Source organism: Papio anubis, chromosome 7 (assembly GCF_008728515.1).
Source record: "Papio anubis isolate 15944 chromosome 7, Panubis1.0, whole genome shotgun sequence".
Taxonomy (NCBI): Eukaryota; Metazoa; Chordata; class Mammalia; order Primates; family Cercopithecidae; genus Papio; species Papio anubis.
In genome coordinates, this window is record NC_044982.1 from 96677404 (window position 1) to 96697130 (window position 19727).

At 49.6% G+C, this 19727-nt stretch overlaps 1 protein-coding gene across 4 annotated transcripts in view; it reads right to left on the bottom strand.

The window, feature by feature from the left end:
* Positions 1-19727, bottom strand: part of FAM174B (family with sequence similarity 174 member B) — a 62319-nt gene that overhangs the window by 11314 nt on the left and 31278 nt on the right. The window contains exons 3-4 of one of the 4 annotated variants that reach the window (XR_004185003.1): positions 14525-14617; positions 190-272 (exon numbers count right to left, since the gene is read on the bottom strand). Coding sequence is in view for 1 of the 4 variants with exons in the window: in XM_021940880.2 (XP_021796572.2) it covers positions 14614-14617 (4 nt within the window). In the remaining 3 variants the exon portion in view is untranslated. Of the gene's footprint in view, positions 1-189; positions 273-12426; positions 12769-14059; positions 14618-19727 lie in introns of those variants that run through there. The other 3 variants (XR_004185002.1, XR_004185001.1, XM_021940880.2) reach the window with 3 other exon arrangements.

Sequence of the window (19727 nt, forward strand, 5' to 3'; positions counted from 1 at the left end):
CGGCATCCCAGGCTTCAAATTATTCCTGCGAAGAAAGAGCCATACTCTAAGCCTTCCCCACAAGAAACCCTGGCAGGTCACTCCCTCAAAAAGACTTATGGAAGTTGTTCCACAAGGATGGTGTAATATTGTGTGACTCATGAGGCTGGAACAAATGCAATCCCTCCCCAAACTTTGGGTAGCCCTCACTGTCAGTTTTTCTGGGTTGAACTTGAATCCAGCTGCAGGTTCTCTGTGAAATCAGTTGTTTCCATGCAGGAAGCCTCTTCCCGCTAAGTGAAATAAGCAAAAAATACAAATTAGAACCATTAAAACTCATCATCTTTCCTTCCCGCATTTCTTTGCAAGAAGCTGTAAGAGCCTCTCAGCAATCATTTAGTCCAGTCCCAGAGAGGGTATCTAGCCCTCGGGAATAGGCTCCAGGCTCTTCGTTAGGAAGGTTTCCCTCATGTTGGACTTGGGACACATTTCACCTCTTGGCCATTTCTCCTGAGCCTCCCTCCTGGTCCTCCCTGACCCCACCCACATCCCTTCCTGTCCCTGTGAATTCGATTCAGGACTGACTACAGCCTGAGCTTGTGGGTTACACTGGGCAATCCCTCCATCATCCCTTAGAGCTCTCGGCACAACCACAAGATTTTTATTTGCTTAATGTCTGTCTTTTGCGTAGTATTGTAGCAGGAAGAGCCACAGACAAAACCCCTCAGACACCTAGTTAAAGAAGGAAGAGGTTTATTTGGCCGGGAGCATCAGCAAGACTCCTGTCTCAAGGACCGAGCTCCCAGAGTGAGCAATTCCTGTCCCTTTTAAGGGCTCACAACTCTAAGGGGGTCCGTGTGAGAGGGTCATGATCAAGCAGGAGGTACGTGACTGGGGATGCATACACTGGTAATTAGAACAGAACAGGACAGGGATCTTCACAGTGCTTTTTTAAGCAAATAACCAATAAGGTCAGGGGTCAATTTTTAACTACCAGGCCCAGGGTGTGGAGCCAGGTTGTCTGCTTGTGGATTTCATTTCTGCCTTTTAGTTTTTACTTATTCTTTCTTTAGAGGCAGAAATTGGGCATAAGACAATACGAGGGGTGGTCTCTTCCCTTAGTATAACTGCCACGGAAGCAGAAACCAAGTCTGTCTTGTCCACTAGTGTGTTCCCAGTTTCTACAACTGTTCCTGACACAGAGTAGGACTCAGACACATATTTTGGAATGAATGAATGAAACTTGGGACAGGCAGCCCCAAGGCTTCCCCCTACTACATCTGCAGGGATAGACTTCCCTTTCCTCCAGCGATCTTGGGAGCCCCTCTCTTTATCTGGCTGTGTTTTCCTCTTCTTGTGTGTCCTCCTTTTGTAGGAGACTTTTCAGGCACCTGGGCCATCTGGCACTTTCGGAGTACTCTTAAAGTGCTGGTGGACTCTATCTTCCTCTCAAAAAAAGCTCCCAGAGTGACTTAGCAGTGGGCTCTCATACTACCATCATTGTCACTATCAAAAGTGGTCACTGCCCCACTGCCCAAGTGCAAGACCTAAGGTTGGCACAAAGAGAATTGACAGTCCAGTCTGGGCGCATAATGAAACTGGACCACCCCAGGAAAGCCTTAACCAGGGAGCCATGGAGTGATGTTGCACAGGCATAACCAAGTACATGGGGTATGTCTGAATAGCTGGCACCTTCTTAGAGAAAGAACGCTATTTGCTTGGGTGGGGGTGGGAGAGTTTGACCAGCGCTTATGGCAGAATGTGAGGTCCCACAGGTCTAATGCAGTCTATTCCAAGGCTCAGAGGAGAGGGTGAACCAAACTGCATGAGACAAGCAGAAGGATTTTGATTTTTCTTTTTGACAGGGGAGGGGTGCAGAGGGCTGGCTTGGGGGAAGGGGTGGGAGGAGTCATTGAGTGAGAGGTCGAAGAGTGTGAGCAGAAAGAGCCACAGCAGTAAAATTTTGAGGCCGGATGCCAACCTGGGGCTAAGACAACATTCCAATGGCAAGGGGGTAGGAAGAATTTTTTTTTAAATACTTGTGTGTGCATGTATGTTTGCCATATACAAGGCTGGTTTTCTTCAGAACATGCCCAGTTCTCCACAATATCAAAACATGACCCCTAAGTATTTCTTGCAGTTGATTTGTGACCACATCTTACACCCAGATGATGGGGTAAATAGAGCAGAGAGACGTACAGAAGGCAGAAACCAGGAGGCTGTGACGGCCACACAGTCACAAACCTCCGAAGAAATCATGCAAAGTGGAATTTCATCTGAGTTCCCTAGACCTTAAATCCCAAGGGAGCCTGGCCTCCTAGTAGGCAACATCACCACTTAAAAGTGGAACTTGATTTGGAAGTTGAAATGGACCTTGGCTGGAGAAGTCCATGTATTGGGAGATCGGGGGGTAGGCGTGGCACATTCAGGATGAATTGAAGAAGTTAGCTAGGCAGAAATGCAATGGTTATGCCAGAAACCAGTGCAAAAAGAGGCAAGAAGAGCTGGGAGCAGGGTTCAGAGAACCTCAAAGCTAAGTTAAAGAGTTTGGACTTTTAACCTGTTGGCAATGGGGAACCACCAAACGTTTGTTTGACCTGGGCCAAATAGTGCTTGAGAAAAATGTCCCCAAGAGAGGTGTCTGAGGGGCCCTAGGGCAGAGCAGAGAGTGCCTAGAGGCCAAGAGACCGGTTAGGAAACTCTGCAGGAGCTCAGGGTCTGGACAGAAACAGGGGCTGCTGGGGGGAAAGGAAGGACTGAGACTTGGAATGGCTGGAGAAATGATGGGAACCAGTGAGCCTCTCGCTGGGAAAGGAGAGGAGAGAAGAGGACAGGCAAAATCCTGAATCAAAGATGATGCAAATGATGCTGGGAGGAGACTCGAGGGCTGGGGAACCCTGGAGAGAAGCAGGTGGGGCTTGGGGTACGTCAGCTGGCAGGGAAATCTGCCAGAAAAGCTCTTTGGGAAGAGAGACAGGAGGATCTCTTGAGTTTCACGCTGCTTTTCTAGAGTGCCAATTTCCTCTGTCCTCTCAAGTGTACAGAGGCCCCATACCACCTTGCTTTGGGCTAAGAGAGGTCTCTGTGTGTCTCATTGGACAGTGATATGGGGCACATGAAAAGACTCGGCAGCCATCCCTACACCCCCTGACTTAGAGCACTTACAAGGGTACCTGAGCCAGGCAGCTCCTACCTGCCACCTGTCCTCTTTTCTGGCTCTTCCTAGGGGTCAGACTAAGGACCATCCTGCTGTCCTCCTCCCGACCTGCTGAGAATCCACTCAGCTGCCCATATACCCATTTGCCTTTTCTCGTATACCATGTAGACCCCCACATACAAAAGGAACCCTTACAAATCTGAAGAATCCTATGGACAAAAGTCTGCAATTCCTCATGGCATCTGCAATCCCCCACCTGCAGGTCTACTGTTCTCACACACCTGTCTCAGGATTCTTTACATCGACTTGCAAAGTTTGAACTTGTTGCTTTGTGGACATTGCACTCAAGAGTTTCAGAATACTTTTCTTTCTCTCCTCTGCATCTATATCTTTCTTGGGCCAATTTGTGTCACTGCCCAGCTAATTTCCAAATACAGTCCTTTGCTGTATTCATATGTCCCACTGCCATCATTCCCCTGTATAGATAGTGATTATTTGGCCTAAAGCTCATCTTTCTATAGCCCAGAGTGAACCCCAATCACACACATGAGTACATGCAGCATCTTTTTATGTGTGTTAACTTCCCCCTGGGCCCTGGTCTTTCCTCGATGCACTGGCTCCTGGGGAGCCCAGCAGTGCCTGTTTTCCTTGGGACCTGCCCATCACACTTGGCAGGCAGGACATCATGGCAAGACTTCCTCTCTGCCAATCTGTCCTGCAAGATGAGGCAGGCCCTGCAGGATACACTCCTCAACGGCTAGACCCTCTCTTTCTGAATCAAGATTTTTTGGGTTTTTTTTCACCTGTTGGCTACTGAGAAGGAAAGGACACTCTGTAGTACTCTTTGAAGTCTCTTCCACTCATCAGAAAGACTTAGCCAAATATCTGAGTGTGCTCACGACCCACCATCCCATCAGACTACGTGGCCCTTCCTCAGACATCAGGACCATCTTCTGGCATCTGCCATCCTGGAAACCCTCTTCCTCCAAACAGAAATTTGCCACCCCATCCAAGTCTCCTCCAGGGTGGGTGACATCCTCACGTGGGCCTTCCTGGCCTTGGGTATCTGGAATTGTCTGCAGGCTCACATGTGTGATCCCCCAGCCAGGGCATCTGTGTCTGGTCTCTGTGATTTTAATACAGGGGTTATCTGAGAAGTGCTGCAGAAGAGAGAGGGGGATCAGGGGGCAGACAAAACCCAGAATCAAAGATGATGTGAATGACGCTGGGAGAAGAGTGGAGGGCTGGGGAACCCTGGAGAGAAGCAGGTGGGGCTTTAATTACTCGGGGCTGTGGCCTACATCTCCAGGGCTAGAAATCAGAAGCTGTAAGCAGGATGTAGAAAAAAAAAGCAGCCTAAAAGTCTCACTCTTTAAGATGTGCTTCCTAGCCTAGCAGCACCAGCAACTCCTGGGAGCTTGTTGGAAATGCGGCGTCTCAGACAGCAGATCCACTGAATCAGAACACAGCGCGTTCCATCCAGGCTCCCGAGGTGACTTCCCAGACGTTTCCACACCACCTTAACTTAGCCTCTGCGGGCCTCCCGCAGCTGGGGCGGTTGGTGGCATCCCTACACCTGGCTCCTCCCACTGGGGCCCCTGGTGCTCTGGCCCTGGGCCTCTAACACCAAACACCCTGTCAAAGAACCCCCAGCAGTGGAGCCTCCTCCCCACAGCTTGGGTAGGCTCTGCTGGGGTCTCCAGACCGAGAAACATGCAGCTGAAGCCCCCGCGGCAGAGGCCACACTGGATCTGACCATCCAGTTGGGGTCACAGCCCTACACAATGTGTCCTGATCTCCCACAGGGTGACGTTCGAGAGTTTCAGACTCTTGGGTCCCTTGCTCAGTGAACTTACAGTGCCCCCCTTGAAAGGCACCGTGCTGTGAACCTGAGGCTTATTTACAGACGTGTCCAAATCCTCTCTCTGGTCCTGTGTGCAGTGGCCACGCCCTTCACAGTCTGGATGTGGGTGAGTGTGTATACCTGATACACCCTGGATATCCTCCTTTGAGGCGGGCAGGAAAGCCACAAGGCACAGGTATAGAAGGAAGAACTGCAGGGAGAGGAAGCCACTGGCCTCCCACAGAGACTTGCTTAGGGCTCCAGGACAGATGTCCCAGGCTCAGAGAGAGCGTTCCCTCCCATGGAGAAAATGGTTGGAATTCATATGAACCCTCCAAGCCCACAGGTCCTTGGGTATGGAACGAGGACTCTGAACTCCTTGATCTCCAAGGGCCCCTTCAAGGTGAACGCCCGCTCTAGAAACTTCCTCGTTGTCATCCTGCCCAACAGGGTTCTGTCCCTGGGTGCAGACTTTCAAGTTGGAACTTTCCAGGTTCTAGGACCTCGTCCAGAGGATGACTATTACTACCTCAGAAAAACGATACACAAAACTCTGACAAATGATGTAGACTCAGACACAAGCGGCATCCAAAGGCAGTGGTGCTGGGACAATTAGATAGACACCTGCGAGAAAATAAAATTGAATCCATACCCTACACAATGGCTGCTTCAGGGACAGGGTTCAGGGAGACTCACTGCACATCAGGGTCACCGGGGTACTTGTAGCCTGCATTGGTTGGGGGAAAGCCAGTGGGGTTTGATAGGCTTGTCGTGGTCAAGGAGCTTCAGCTCACATTGCCCACTGAGCCCTCATTTGACAGGCCCCCCGTGGGCAGCAGCTGCCTTTTGTGGGCTCTGCTCAAATGACACAAGGACAGTCACTGGGCTTCTCTCTGCCAGGGGAGGGGAGAACACAGGATCAGGACTGCACATACTCTGGTCCTAATCGCTGGGCCTGGCAGGAAGCAGATATTCCCTGGTCGCCGTGCAGAAACAATGACTGTCACAGCAAGTGGGGCTCAGCACTTAGGTGGGCTGCATCCTTCTCTAAGGTTCAGACTGAAAGACTGAAAGGGGGTCCAAGGGGAAGAACAAAGGGGAGGGAAGGAGACTACCCGGAATCTGAGCTCTTGGGAGCCAGGTCAGACCCCAAGGCCTCTCCCTTTGTACTTTTCCATGAGGCCTCTCTCGTCCATAGCTTTTGCCAATACAGGTTGGAGATGGGTCACTCAGTAGTGCAATCCCACAAAAGACAATGGGAAGGCTGTCTCTTAAAAGGCCATTTTAAATATTAATGGTCATAGGGCAATGCTCATAAAATTAACTGAAAAAATCAGGTCAGATGACCCACTTTTGTAGAGGAAACAACAGCAAGGCACACACAAGGCCAGAGGTCACTCTTTGTCCAGGTAGTCGGTCCCTCTCTTGTCAGACATCAGATGCCCCCATGTCCCTGTCACAGCACTTTATTCTCTGTCATCCCTGGCAGTGATGTGTCCTGGTCCTCCCCAGATTCACTTTATTGAGCCTTCCAATTAGCATAGTGCCTAGCACAAGCAGGAGTTCAATACACATTTGCAAATGAGTGAGTGAAGGATGGATGGATGGGTGGGAAGGATGGATGGATGGGTGGGAAGGAGGGAGGGAGGGAGAGAAGGGGGAGGGAGAGAGGTAGGGAGAGAAAGAGGGGAGAAGGAAGGAAGGAGGGAGGAAGGGAGAGAGGGAGGGAAGGTGAGGAGAGGGGAGAAGGAAGGAAGGGAGGGAGGGAAGGGGGAGGGAGATAGTGAGGGAGGGAAGTGGGGAAAGGGGAGAAGGAAGAAAGGAGGGAAGAGAGGAAGACACGGAGGGAGGAAGGAAGGGAGGGAGGCAGAGAGGGGAAAAGTTCAGAGAAAAATCTACCAAAATGCTAATCAGGGTTATGATCTAGATACCTTATTTTATCTTCTTTATAATTACCAGTCTTCCAAATTTTCACCAGTTAAAAGATCACTTTTATAATAAATACACTTTTTATCAAAACTCAGCTATTTGATTTAAATCCATCTGAAATGGTTTCTCATAACTCCAAGTCCTATTTTTAACTAATGAATCTAGAAGACACTGGAATTAGTTCATGTCTATCAAAGTGGTCAAGTCTTGAACCAACATTGGGACACATGATCTGACAGTTTCCTAAATGCTCATTAAAGAAATGGGACTATTTGGAATCAAGGTGCCCCACAAATCTAAACAAGAACCCCACATCTAAGGATGAAGGGGAGCACAGGTGCTCCCCTTAGGGAAGATGACAGCAGCACTGGGGACATGGACAGTAACCCTTAAGATGGTGGGCCTGTGTCACCCAAAGTTGCCACCTCTGAAGTGCCCATAATAAAGGTGGCAAGAGGGAGATCTCAGAGGGAGATCTCAGACATTCTACTGGGTATAATATTCCAACCTGCCCGACTTTGCTTCCCTGAAGCTAAATTCATTCTGCTTTTAAGAAATGGATATTGTCACCTTGTTGGGGTTATAGGCTCACACCTATAACTCCCAACACTTTGGGAGGCCGAGGCAAGAGAGAGGATCACTTGAGCCCAGGACTGTGAGGCATGCCTGGGTAACAGTAAGATCCTGTCTCTACAAAAAATTAAAAACTAGCTGGGTGTAGTGACACGAGACTTTAGCCCCAGCTACTTGGGAGGCTGAGGTGGGAGGATCGCTTGAGCTCGGCAGGTTGAGGCTGCAGTGAGCCATGATTATGCCACTGGGTGACAGAGCAAGACCTTTTCTCCAAATTAAAAAAGAAAAAGAAAAAGAAAAGAAAAGAAATGGAGGGGCTGGATTATGCAGGTAAACAAAAAAGCCCTTCTGCGGCCTCCTCTCCACCTTCATCCTCCTCCTCTAACCAGAGATACATCCATGGGCCCCAATCTCCCAAGCACCAGTCACCACCAACTTCTTACCCCCAAGAAAGAGAACAGCCTCAGGGGACCCCCCAACCTCAGCACTCTCTCTGGGCCTCTACAGTCTCACACAACTCCGTAGCTTTCGCAGGGCCGAGAGCCAAGGGACCTGGTTGGGATCAGGGCCCACCCTTCTGCAAGGCTGGCCCTGACCTTATGCCAAGTCCCAGCAATGTAGCACTGTGGGTAGCATCCAGGCCTCCAAGCAGCAGACAGACCACTGCTAGCAAGGGATCTGGGTGCGTTTATTACCAAAGCCTTGGTTTCCTAGCTTGACAAGTAAACATCCCAACAGAGAAACTACTTTGTAGTGTTGCTGGGCACATTAATGAATTAGTGCTATGTACCTGGTAGTGCTTTAAAGACATCAAAACATCCAATTCATAATATCCAGATGAGGTAGTGCTTTAAAGACATCAAAACATCCAATTCATAATATCCAGATGAGGTAGGTACTGCTGTTGTTTCCCTTTTACAGATAAAGAGAGGGTATCAAAGAGAGGTTAAGAGATGTGTCTAAGGCCACACAGTGGCAAATGTTAGAACCAGGATTCCAGCCCAGGGAGTCTGGCTCCAGAGTCTAAACTAGTTTTACTATGCAAATGAGTGTCTTTACAATGCATGTAAAGTCTTCAACGCAATGCCAGGAACATATTAAAAGCTCAATAAATAGTAGCTGATCCTCTTGGCTGCTGGGATGCCTCAGTAAAGCAGATGGCGGCCACCCAGTGCTCTGTGTACAAACCTCATCTCCCTCCTACACCAACAGCCTTATGAATCAGGAGTGTGCCTGTCTTGTCCACCTTTGCATTCCAGCAGGCCCCAGCATCATGCCTGTGGCTCTCTGAAAACCTGCGGATGTATAAGATGACATCCATTTATCAAGCACCCACTGTGTGTGCCTTATCTCATTCAACCCTCCCACTGCCTCATGGGCAAGCTGGGCATTTCAGCATCTTGGCAAAGGGACACCGCCCTTCCACCAGGATATCGGTGGAGGTCCCTGGTCTGCAGCCCATTCCCCTTCTCTTGCCATCCCCATCCAGTCATTGTAGCAAGGGGCCTTGCACACGAGTATGGACACCCCAGGCTGCATATTTAAGCTCCAGCCATGTCCACGTCTCAGTCACAGCTGGCCATTCTCAGCCAAGGCATGGGCATACAAGTGGCCCTAGGGAAGATGAACCCAGTGCAAGCCCTGGGAGCTAGCAAAGGGGCATTTGGGCAGAGAATTATAGAAAAGGAAGGATCTGGGGATCCAGGGGACATGTCCCTTTTGCCCTGCAGACCTCTTTCCCCATTGGGGAGCTGCAGCCAGAGTGGGAGCCTCTTGGAACATATGACCTTGTCTCTTTGGCCCAGAGCTGATGTCTTATGCTATCCCAAGTGTGAGCTGTTTTGGTCTCAAAAGAAAAGTCCCCTCCTCTTCCCTTCAGGGAAAAATACTGAAGAGGGCAGGAGACTGGTGGTTTGAGACCTACCCCTTAGAAACCATGTGATCCTGTGCCGTGACTGACCTTCCCAGCCTTGTGTGTACAAAATGAAGACAAACACCTACCTCACCACCCTGTTGGCAGGACTCAAAGGATGACAAAGTGCCAAGCAAATCAATGTTTTCTTATGGATAGCCAGGGAGGTGAATATGATTCAGGGGAAACAGCCCTGGGCCTATGGAAATGGTCAGTCTGTTCCAGGAATAATACCTACCTAAAGGATGCTGTTAAGGACTGAATAAGTGTGTGTGCAAAGGCACCTGGCACCCAGGAAGAACTCAAAAACTATTCATGGTAGAGGTGGTGGTGCTGGTGACGACCATTCCTGGTGGTGCTGGTGGTGCCAGGCACCTGCAGATATTTGGCTAAATTACATATTTTAATGATCACAATAACCAAAGAGGTGTGTTCCTATAGTGCAGATGGAAAAAATGGGGCCAAGATCACAGGGTTCGTGAATGAACAGTGAGGCCGGAAACACATGCCTGTCTGTCTGCACCCAATTCCTCTTCCCACCACACTCAGCACCACCTGACTGGCTGTCTTGCAGACTCTGGGGATAATTCATTCACGACACTCTTACCTGCTCACAATAAGAAGCGTGTTCACAGCACCCAGGCCAGATCAGCCATTGAGACATTTATACTAGAGATAGTGGGCCACCTGCTTTGCCAACAGATACACAAGAGCTCCTTGTGTTCCCGTCCACATCAACTCGGCTCATCAAAAAACCCATCCCAGGGAAAATGAGCTTGCTGATAAACCAACTAAGCATAATAAGAAATACCAGCAAACTTTGAGGCACTTTACAAGGAAAGTCACACCCAAGTACTTGTTGGACCCAAGAAGACTCAGGTAGCAAGGCAGGGAGTAGCTCACGACAGCCACCCGAACAGTCACTTCTATTTAGTTCTCGAAAATAATGGAAAACAAACTCGGTTTTCATAAGTGGTATGTTGTGTACACTGAGTCCACATCAGGTGTTCTTGAATTCTCTGATAAATAAAAACCACAAGCAATTGTGGCACCACCGGGCTGGAGGGAAGCACCGGCTTGCACCTGTCATTAGGAGCAGCCTGGGGCCTTATGGGGCAGACCCTTTTCCTGAACTAGTGGTGTTGGAGTGAACACCTTCCAGGTCCCCAGGGCTCGCTCCTCACCCTGAAAAGATTAAATCATTTATTTGCATAAGAAAATATCTAACCCAAATACAGGAGGCACAGGCGGGCACAGGGCGCTGTGGTTACAATACAAGCAACATCTGGACCTGCAAACTCATGATGCTGCTACAAGAAGTGCGTGCAGGGAAGGTGGGTGGCTGGGGAGGCAGCCCAGCATCATCCCCAAAGTCTTTACTATTGCTCTCCCCTCTGATGAGTCACAATGCTCTTTGTTGGTGATGCTTGTAACATAACCCTCCTCTCCCCTCTTCAGCAACTGGCAACACCAAGGTGCCAAACTCTTTTTTTTTTATTTTTTTTTTTTTGAGACAGAGTTTTGCTCTTGTTGCCCAGGGTGGAATGCAGTGGCGTGATCTCAGCTCACTGCAACCCTTGCCTCCCAGGTTCAGGTGATTCTTCTGCCTCAGGTCCCCGAGCAGCTGGGATTACAGGCACCTGCCACCACACCAGGCTAATTTTTATATTTTTAGTAGAGACGGGGTTTCGCCATGTTGGCCAGGCTGGTCTTGAACTCCTGACCTCAGATGATCCACTCGCTTCCCAAAGTGCTGGATTACAGGCATAAGCCACCACGCCCAGTTGCCAATCTCTTTAAATGGCTTCAGCTGCCAAATCTCACCAGCAAGTTTGGGTCACTGATGCCTACCCCTCTTCTCCTACAGACCCTGCTCTTCTGGGTAATTTCCCCTGATTCCCTTAAAATGATACCAGCACCCAAGAATTTCACCAAAGGGGGCAAGCACGGGACACAAACTTACCACTGCATCAAGGGCCCTTTGAGGCTAATGTGCCATGTCCTTATAAAGCATCTCCCATCCCCACATGGTGGAAGAATAACCATACAATTCAGGCTTTCATAACAGGAGATGCAGGCAGTAGAGGGAGAGGCTTTGATGTTAGGACTTTAACTTACTGGCTTCCCGCAGGTGTTCCACGGCACAGCAGGGGAAACAGATTTTATAGAAGAGGTCAAGGTGAGGATGGAGCCTCAACAGAATCTTCAAAACCAAAAGGCAAATTGCAGTACCAGCCGACCCTCCGCCATGCAGAGACCGCTGCAGATGCTGAAACACCCTCCTCACCGTCAGGCTGGCTTGTCCCCGGGCGTCTGAACAAGCCAACCTGACAGGATGGGTACTCAGTGGAGGACACTCTCTGAGAAGACTGAGATGGTGGGGAAACCCACTCTCCAGGGCTGGCTTCCCATGCAGCTATTTGAAGAAAGAGCTACCCTGGAGAACCTTAGTCACCGCTGCGGTTGTAGAGAAGACCGAGCACAGGAGTAGCTCCTCGCGGAGGAGGGACACAGACCACACTCCCAGCTTCTTGGTGACCTCCAAGGGAACCAGTTGGAACAGCAGCAAATGGGCTTTTCCTCTGGCTTTTGCTCACCTCGCTGTGCACCCAGCCCAGATACATTCCACACTTACTCATAGAGTAAAGCAAGCCAGGTATGAGGCAGTTACAAGCTAGTAGTTTTTTATGTGATTGATTCTATCTTCTCTGGAGATGCCCCAAGATTCTCTGGAAACAATTAGGGCTCAGTATTTCCTAGCCAAGGAGCAAGCTTCCAGGAAATGAGCAAGTGAGCCTCCAATTGTATATGTAAATGTAAATTGTGTATGTAGATGTAAAAACAGCATGCACGCCCCTCCACCCCCAAGCCTTTTTCATTTCCAAGCTTTTCTCTAAATCACCAGGATCCAAATACCTCCCACCCGGCTCCCATCCCCGCCCTCCTCCTCAGCCTTGGGCCCACATCTGTCTTCACAAAAGGCGCCTCGCTGGCCTGCACCACAGAAAACATCCAAGCCCAAGGTACACAGGGTTTGTGTCTAAAGGGTTTTTATTGGAGAGCCTGTAGTGCTGAAGTGCCACCAAGGATTTGGAAGGTCACTCTCAGCAGCTGCCACTTCTACCAGGACCAGTGGCGAGCACCTGGCAGATGGAGCCCGGGTATTTCCGCGTAAGGCAGAGGAATCCAGCTTTTCCATGAGGTTCAGCTGCAGTGGTCGAAAACCCTGTATGAGCCAGCAGTTCCAGTTCAAAGGTTGAGGGGGCGAACAGCTGCGAGGTGGCTGGGCTCCCGTGAGTCACCACTCAGGCCTGAGTACACCGTGGAGAGGAGAGATAAAGCAGCCACGGCTGTTCTGTTGCCAGTCCCACCCCTCTGGCAAACAGATGGGGGAAAACAGAGAAGGAAAGTCAACAAAGAAGGTGAAATGCAGGGAGCAGAGACTACACGCAGGCCCCCCGTGGCTGGCAATGCCATGCGTGGTGGGCCGGCTGCGCCATCCTCACCCAGGGCTTCCCACGGGCTCTGCTCTTTCCTGCAGAGGCCAGACTGCCTTCCTGGCAGGTGGAGGCTGCCGAGCTCCCATGCCCCTTCCCACATATCCCCACTCTTCTCAGAAAACTGAAGAACCTGAAGATGGAGGTGAGTCAGGAAAGGCTGGAGTTTTCATCCAAAAAAAGAGAGCAGGACAATAAACAGGCAAATACATAAACCCTGGAGCAACGCCAGGAAAAAAGGGGGAAATAAAAAATAAAAAAATAAAAAACACATTTCTAGAGACAGCAAAATCCCAGGGTCCCGAAGGCACTGCTAATAGACTACTAGAAGCATCTTTGTTGCAGCCAATCACCTCTAGCCTGGGAACACCGCTAGTCGGGAGGCCTCAATCAACCTGAGAAGTCAGCCCAAGGCCCTGTCTCCAGAAGCCAGCAGCAGATCTCTGGGTCACATCACCAGCAAGTCCTCACTTCACCAGCTCAGAGGTGAGCCACTCTTACCTGAACCTCTTGCCTTCCCGCAGGGACCTCCTGGGTCCTGTGGGGCCTCCTGGGTCCAGGCGGGTTTCTAGTCCAGCCCAGTCTAGACTGACTTCAAATATAGTCCCCTGACAGTGTGCTTTTTTCCAGCCAGCTGAATCACCGTTCATTTTTAAAATGGTTTTTAAAAATTACATTTCTAAGGCAAACAACGTAGAACTGTGACAGAGCAGAGGAACAACAAAAAAGCACAAAGAATGCTGCTAATCACAAGCTGCCTAGCACTTTCCTTTCCCTTCAGAGAAGGAGAAACTTTTATCACACATGTGCACATGAGCACAAGTGCACACAGTTTTTCCCTGATACTAGAAATTCTTTGTGAAGTAGCCATGCTGATTTCTGGCTGAACCTTTTTTTTAAGAAAGAAAGAGAAAGAAAAGAAGAAGGAAGGAAGGAAGGAAGGAAGGAAGGAAGGAAGGAAGGAAGGAAGGAAGGAAGGGAAAGAAAGAAAGAAAGAAAGAAAGAAAGAAAGAAAGAAAGAAAGAAAGAAAGAAAGAAAGAAAGAAAGAAAGAAAGAAAGAGAAAGAAAGAAAGAAAGAAAGAGAGAGAGAGAGAAGGGAGGGAGGGAGGGAAGGAGGGAGGGAGGGAGGGAGGGAGGGAAAGGAACCACAGATGTGTCCAGGTCTGGAAGGGGCTGACCAGCTCTAAGCACATCCACCTTGAACTCTGACACAGGTAATGCCAAAATGAGGCCAGGACCTGACCAAGCCAAAAAAACAGCAAAGGATCAGACGGGGTCCAATGTGTAGATGCAGTAGAGAAGAATGTCAGAAATTCTAAATACACAGTTGGACATCCTTCAGGCTTGTTTTAGATTCTTGATCCTCCTGATCTCTTTTACTATTGTCAACAATTGTCTTAAAAAAACTTTTTTAAAATCAACATGTTTCTACCCTTTGCTCCGTAGCAAGGCACAAAGCCTCTCACACAGGGAGTAGAAGTGGGGGACACTTTAAAGGGGCGCCCAAAGGGTGGCAGAAGCAACTCCGTTGTGGTGATGTGGAAACGAGCTTGCCAGTGACACTCTGAGCAGACGCCTGACACCCACAATGGAGCTGGGGTTTTATACATAACGTTCATTTTGGTTTCAACACCTCTGATGCGAGAGGGCTTCCAGGTCTTCACACCCCAGGTTGCAGCTGACCAACTTTCCACAGGATGCCAACAGGCTGGGAAACAGGTTTTACCTAAAAGAAAGGGAAGGACAAGAGTCAGCCCCTTCCGGCAGAGCCCCGCACCCATTCTGACCCCTCCTGAACATCTCTATCCCTCACCCTCTCAGCCATTGAAAAGGTCACAGTCCCCAGCCACAGGACCTTTGAGTGTGCTGTCTGGAAGGCACAATCCACTCTTCCAGCAAACCCCCTCCCTCCCCTCAGCTCCCAACTAAGGATCCCTCCCCCAGCTCCCCACACAGACTCCCTAGAACATAACCTCTTTCTCCTTGTATCTAACCCTCCTTGCCAGCACTTCCAGGGTGTTTACACTAGGGGTTGGAAAACTTCTTCTGTAACAATCCAGAGAGGAAATACTGTAAACTCTGCAGGTCCTGCAATCACGGTGATAACTCCTCAACCCTGCTGTGGTGGTGGAACAGCAGCCACAGCAAGAAGTGCTTGGCCACGGCTGTGTTCCAGTAAAATCTTATTTATAGACACTGAAATTTGAATTGCATATTACTTTCTCTTGTCATAAAATAGTATTTTTCCTTTAGTTCTTTTTCAACCATTAAAATGTGAAAATCATTCTTGGCTCCTGGGCTGTACAAAAACAGACAGCGGGCTGGATTTGGTCCCTGGGCCATAGTTTGTTGACCCCTGGCTTATGTATCTGATTAGCGTTGGTCTCTTGCTTAGACTGGGAGCTTGAGACAAAAGCCACGTCTAAGCTTCCTTACCTTTAAACCCCAGGCCCACACCACAGTGTCAGACAACATAAGAAGTACAATAAATAAGTTTAGGCCAGGCATGGTGGCTCAAGCCTATAATCCCAGCGCTTTGCGAGGCCGAGGCGGGTGGATCACATTCTGGCTAACACGGTGAAACCGCATCTCTACTAAAAATACAAAAAATTAGCCAGGCGTGATGGCGGGCACCTGTAGTCCCAGCTACTCAGGAGGCTGAGGAGAATGGCGTGAGCCCGGAGGCAGAGCTTGCAGTGAGCCGAGATTGCGCCACTGCACTCCAGCCTGGGCGACAGAGCGAGACTCCGTCTCAAAAAAAAAAATAAGTTTAAAAACTGAATCTGCGGCCAGGCGTGGTGTCTCACGCCTGTAATCCTAGCACTTTGGGAAGCCACAGCGGGTGGATCACTTGAGGTCAGGGATTCGAGACCAGCCTGGCCAACATGGTGAATCCCTGTCTCTACTAAAACTACAAAAATTAGCCAGGTGTGGTGCCACACGCCTGTAATCCCAGCTACTTAGGAGGCTAAGGCATGAGACTCACTTGAACCCGGGAGGCAGAGGTTGCAGTGAGCTGAGATGGCACCACTGTACTCCAGTCTGAGTGACAGAGAAAGACTGTCTCAAAAAAAAAAAAAAAAAAAAAAAACTGAATCTGCTCAAGACATCATCAAAAGGGACTTTAGAAAAGGAGGGAAAATTTGACCAGTTAAAGCTGCCACCATCACCTCTTGATGTTTGATTATGGGGATTATATAATTACATAAGCAAAAATAACAAGGATTTAATAGAATTTACAAAATAATGAACTGCCTGTCATAATATTACATAATACCAAATATATTACCATATCAGGTAGCTATTTACTAGAAGATGTAAACATCCTATTTTTAGGAAATACATAATTATTTGCAGGAAAGGGCCATGATATATATAACTTACCCTCCAATGGTTTAGTAAAAACCGTTTGTGTGCACACACACACATATATACACAGATGAATCAGAAAGCAAACAGGCAAAAAACGTTAACAGGAAAATATGAGTTAAAAGTACAAGGGAGTTCCCTACACTATTTTTATTTTTGCATGAAATTTCATTTTTTTTCCACATAAAAAGTTGTTTAAAGAGAAAACATAAGCCAGGCACGGTGGGTCATGCCCGTAATCCCAGCACTTGGGGAGGTCCAGTTAGGAGAATCGCTTGAACCCAGTAGTTAGAGACCAGCCTGGGCAACATAATGAGAGCTTGTCTCTACAAAAACTACAAAAATTAGCTGGACATGGTGGCGTGTGTCTGTAGTCCTAGCTACCCAAGCGGCTGAGTGGGAAGATCACTTGAACCCAGGAGGTTGAGGCTACAGTGAGCCAATATCTTGCCACTGCACTCCAGCCTGGGTGACAGAGCAAGATCATCTCAAAAAAAAAAAAAAAAAAAAAAAAAAACCCTACTCAACAGACTAGAGAAAGAGAAAAGTCTCCAGCAAGCCATGTCCAAGCTGTACAGGAGGCTGGCTTTCTTACACTGATCCCCTGGCCCCTTCTGTGAGTTGGGGAGTCGGGGGATCTATCCTCTCAAACCAACATCTCAAAGCCCAAGCACTCATACCCCCCACTTCAAAGAGGAAGGGACTAAGGACCCCCAATGTTAAGGCTCCTGCCAGGTCTGACTCCACCATCAGGCCTTCCACTGCCTCTTGCTGCAAGGTCAAAGTCGAGGATGAGGGGTGGGGGCACAGGAACTGAGGAGGAGCAGTGAAGATTTCAAAGACCAAGAATCAGAGCTGAGGGCAGGGACCTGATCACCATAGCTGTGCCAGAGCAGATATGGCCACAGCAGGCCTGTGGGCTCTGGAGAAAGCAGCCGGCAGAATCAGCGGAGATGCAAACTCTGTACCACTGCCATGCTGAAATTCACCTCCGTGAGTGTCTGGGCATCCCACGGGACTGCTCTGAATCTTACGGGGATCCCCTACCAGGCTGTTTGCCCTCGCCTCACCCTCAGGTTGCTGTCTCTATCCGTGTACTTAAGAAACGCCCACACGTACACAAGGTAGGGAGCCACACTGCTCATCGCAGAATCCTTCACGGTCCTCCACAGGGAGAAGTCCACCCACACATGGCAACGCCTGCCCAGGTCAGGCCTGGCCACTGGCTCTCTGGGTCTCTCCAGGAGATGGTAGAGCCATACCCCAAGTTTCAGCCATGTAGTTGGCTGGGCCTTCAGGCTCTCTGGGGTGACTGGGACTCAGGAACAATACTCCAGGGACAGTGGAGGGAACAGGCTGTCTCCAGAGGAGGCTGGTTGTAAAGTCCTGGCTCTCTCAACGTCATCTAGCTGTTTCCCTGTGGCCATCTATGGGCCAGAAGCTTTGGGGTTCCCCCGAGGAGTGGCTTGGGGGACAGAGGCTCAAAGCTGCCACTCACCCAACATCCCTATTCTGGCTCAAACGTCCCTGTGCCTGCACCTGCTGTAACTTCTCCCTGGAATGCCCTCACTACTCCCTGCACATTGAGCCACCTTGGGCTCACTTCCTGGTCCTCTCAAACTCGTAAGTTTCACCTCCTCTGGGAAGAACTTACTGCCCCCTTCCTGGCTGCCCACAGCACCTGTTCCTTCCTCTGTGAGAGCCAGGTGGTCTTAGAAGTGGCCATGCTCAGCCAGGCACAGTGGCTCACACCTGTAATCCCAGCATTTCAGGAGGCCAAGGCGGGCAGATCACTTGATGTCAGGAGTTCAAGACCAGCCTGACCAACATGGTGATACCCCATCTCTGTTAAAAATACAAAAATTAGCTGGGCGTGGTAGCGGGCACCTGTAATCTCAGCTATTCAGGAGGCTGAGGCAGGAGAATCGCTTGAGCCCGGGAGGCAGAGGTTGCAATGAGCCAAGATCGGGCCACTGCACTCCAGCCTGGGCAACAAGAGTGAGACTCCGTCTCAAAAAAAAAAAAAAAAAAAAACAAGTGGCCATGCTCCTGCTGTCTCCCACTCTCAACACAGGCCCCTCGAGGGCAAGGCCAGGCTTACCTAGCCTGTACTCATGGTGAAGGGAATTATCAGGCTCACCAACTAGACACACTCTAGATGACAAGCAGAGATTCCAAAAGGCCTCTCTCAGCCCCCCTTCTCATTCCCCAGAACTGCCAAATTGCTAGTGACATTTCACTGTTAAGGTAAGTCAGAAAGAGTCAATGCCGACCACCATCCCCACCAAAATCTCTGTAGGAAGTGAAGGCATATTTAGCTGCCACGGCCCAGGCTTGTTCAGATTTCCCACTGTGCTATAGGATGACACCGGGTTACAACCATCCCACACAAGGAGAATGACATGTCCCAACTTGCGTCTGGCCCATGTTTTACAAGAAGCTTGTCTGACCGGTGAAATAGCTGTCAACACAGGAGCACCTGTTGCAGCACCTGTCAGTGGTGTCCGGCACCCTGGCAGCTGACCTCTCTGTGCAGCCGGCAAGGACACCCTGGGAAGAGGACGCAGCGGCCCCACGAGTGAATGACGGAGAAGCCAGAGGGAGGAGGCCTGGCCTGTCTGTGAGTATGTCTGAGACAGAGAGATGTGGGGACACCACCACCATGTGTCAGGGAAGCCCCTGGCAGTTCTACTGCTTCCATCCAGGGACACACAAGAAAAGAACACCTGAAAAACATGGCTTGCTTTTGCAAAAGCATTGATACTTAGGATGATTTGTGTGGTTCGTCTTTCCTTCCTTCCTTCCTTCCTTCCTTCCTTCCTTCCTTCCTTCCTTCCTTCCTTGGTTCCCTCGTTTCTTTTTCTTTCTTTCCCTTTCCTCTTTGTTTGTTTGTTTGATCAGATTCCTGTTCACATAGGCTCCATCCTTGTAGACATAAGACACAAGAATTTTTAAGGTGCCCTGGCTTTGAGCGAGACACCTTAAATGAAAACTGCCCGCAGGCTGCCAATATTGCTTCCCAAAGAAACAAAAATTCTCCGGGCGATGCCCATTTTTAACACATATGCTCTGCATTCTGCAAGGAAGAGGACTGGCAGAGGTTTATTCAAACTGGTCTGGGGATGGCTTCCGATGCTGTTTCAGATAGTTACCCTGCAAGTCACTGGCTCCTCTCTGGTTCCTTCCAGGCCTCAGAAGCTCATGATGCCCATTGTTTCCATACCCACTGCCCAGGCAGCTGTCCATCTGTGGATGCTCCTAACAGTTCACCCTCAGAAGACCACGAGGAAGCATGGGGTGCTCAGCCATTCAGAGGTCCTCAGTAAGTAGAAGCAGCTGCAAGAAGTCACTGCCTTGAGTGTGTTTAGCAACTGCCATGAGGGCATCCATGGGGACTCAGAGCTCCCGGGTAGCAAGCCAGGTCTGTTTTCCCATACTCCCTGCCTACCCTGCAGAGGCCTCATGCT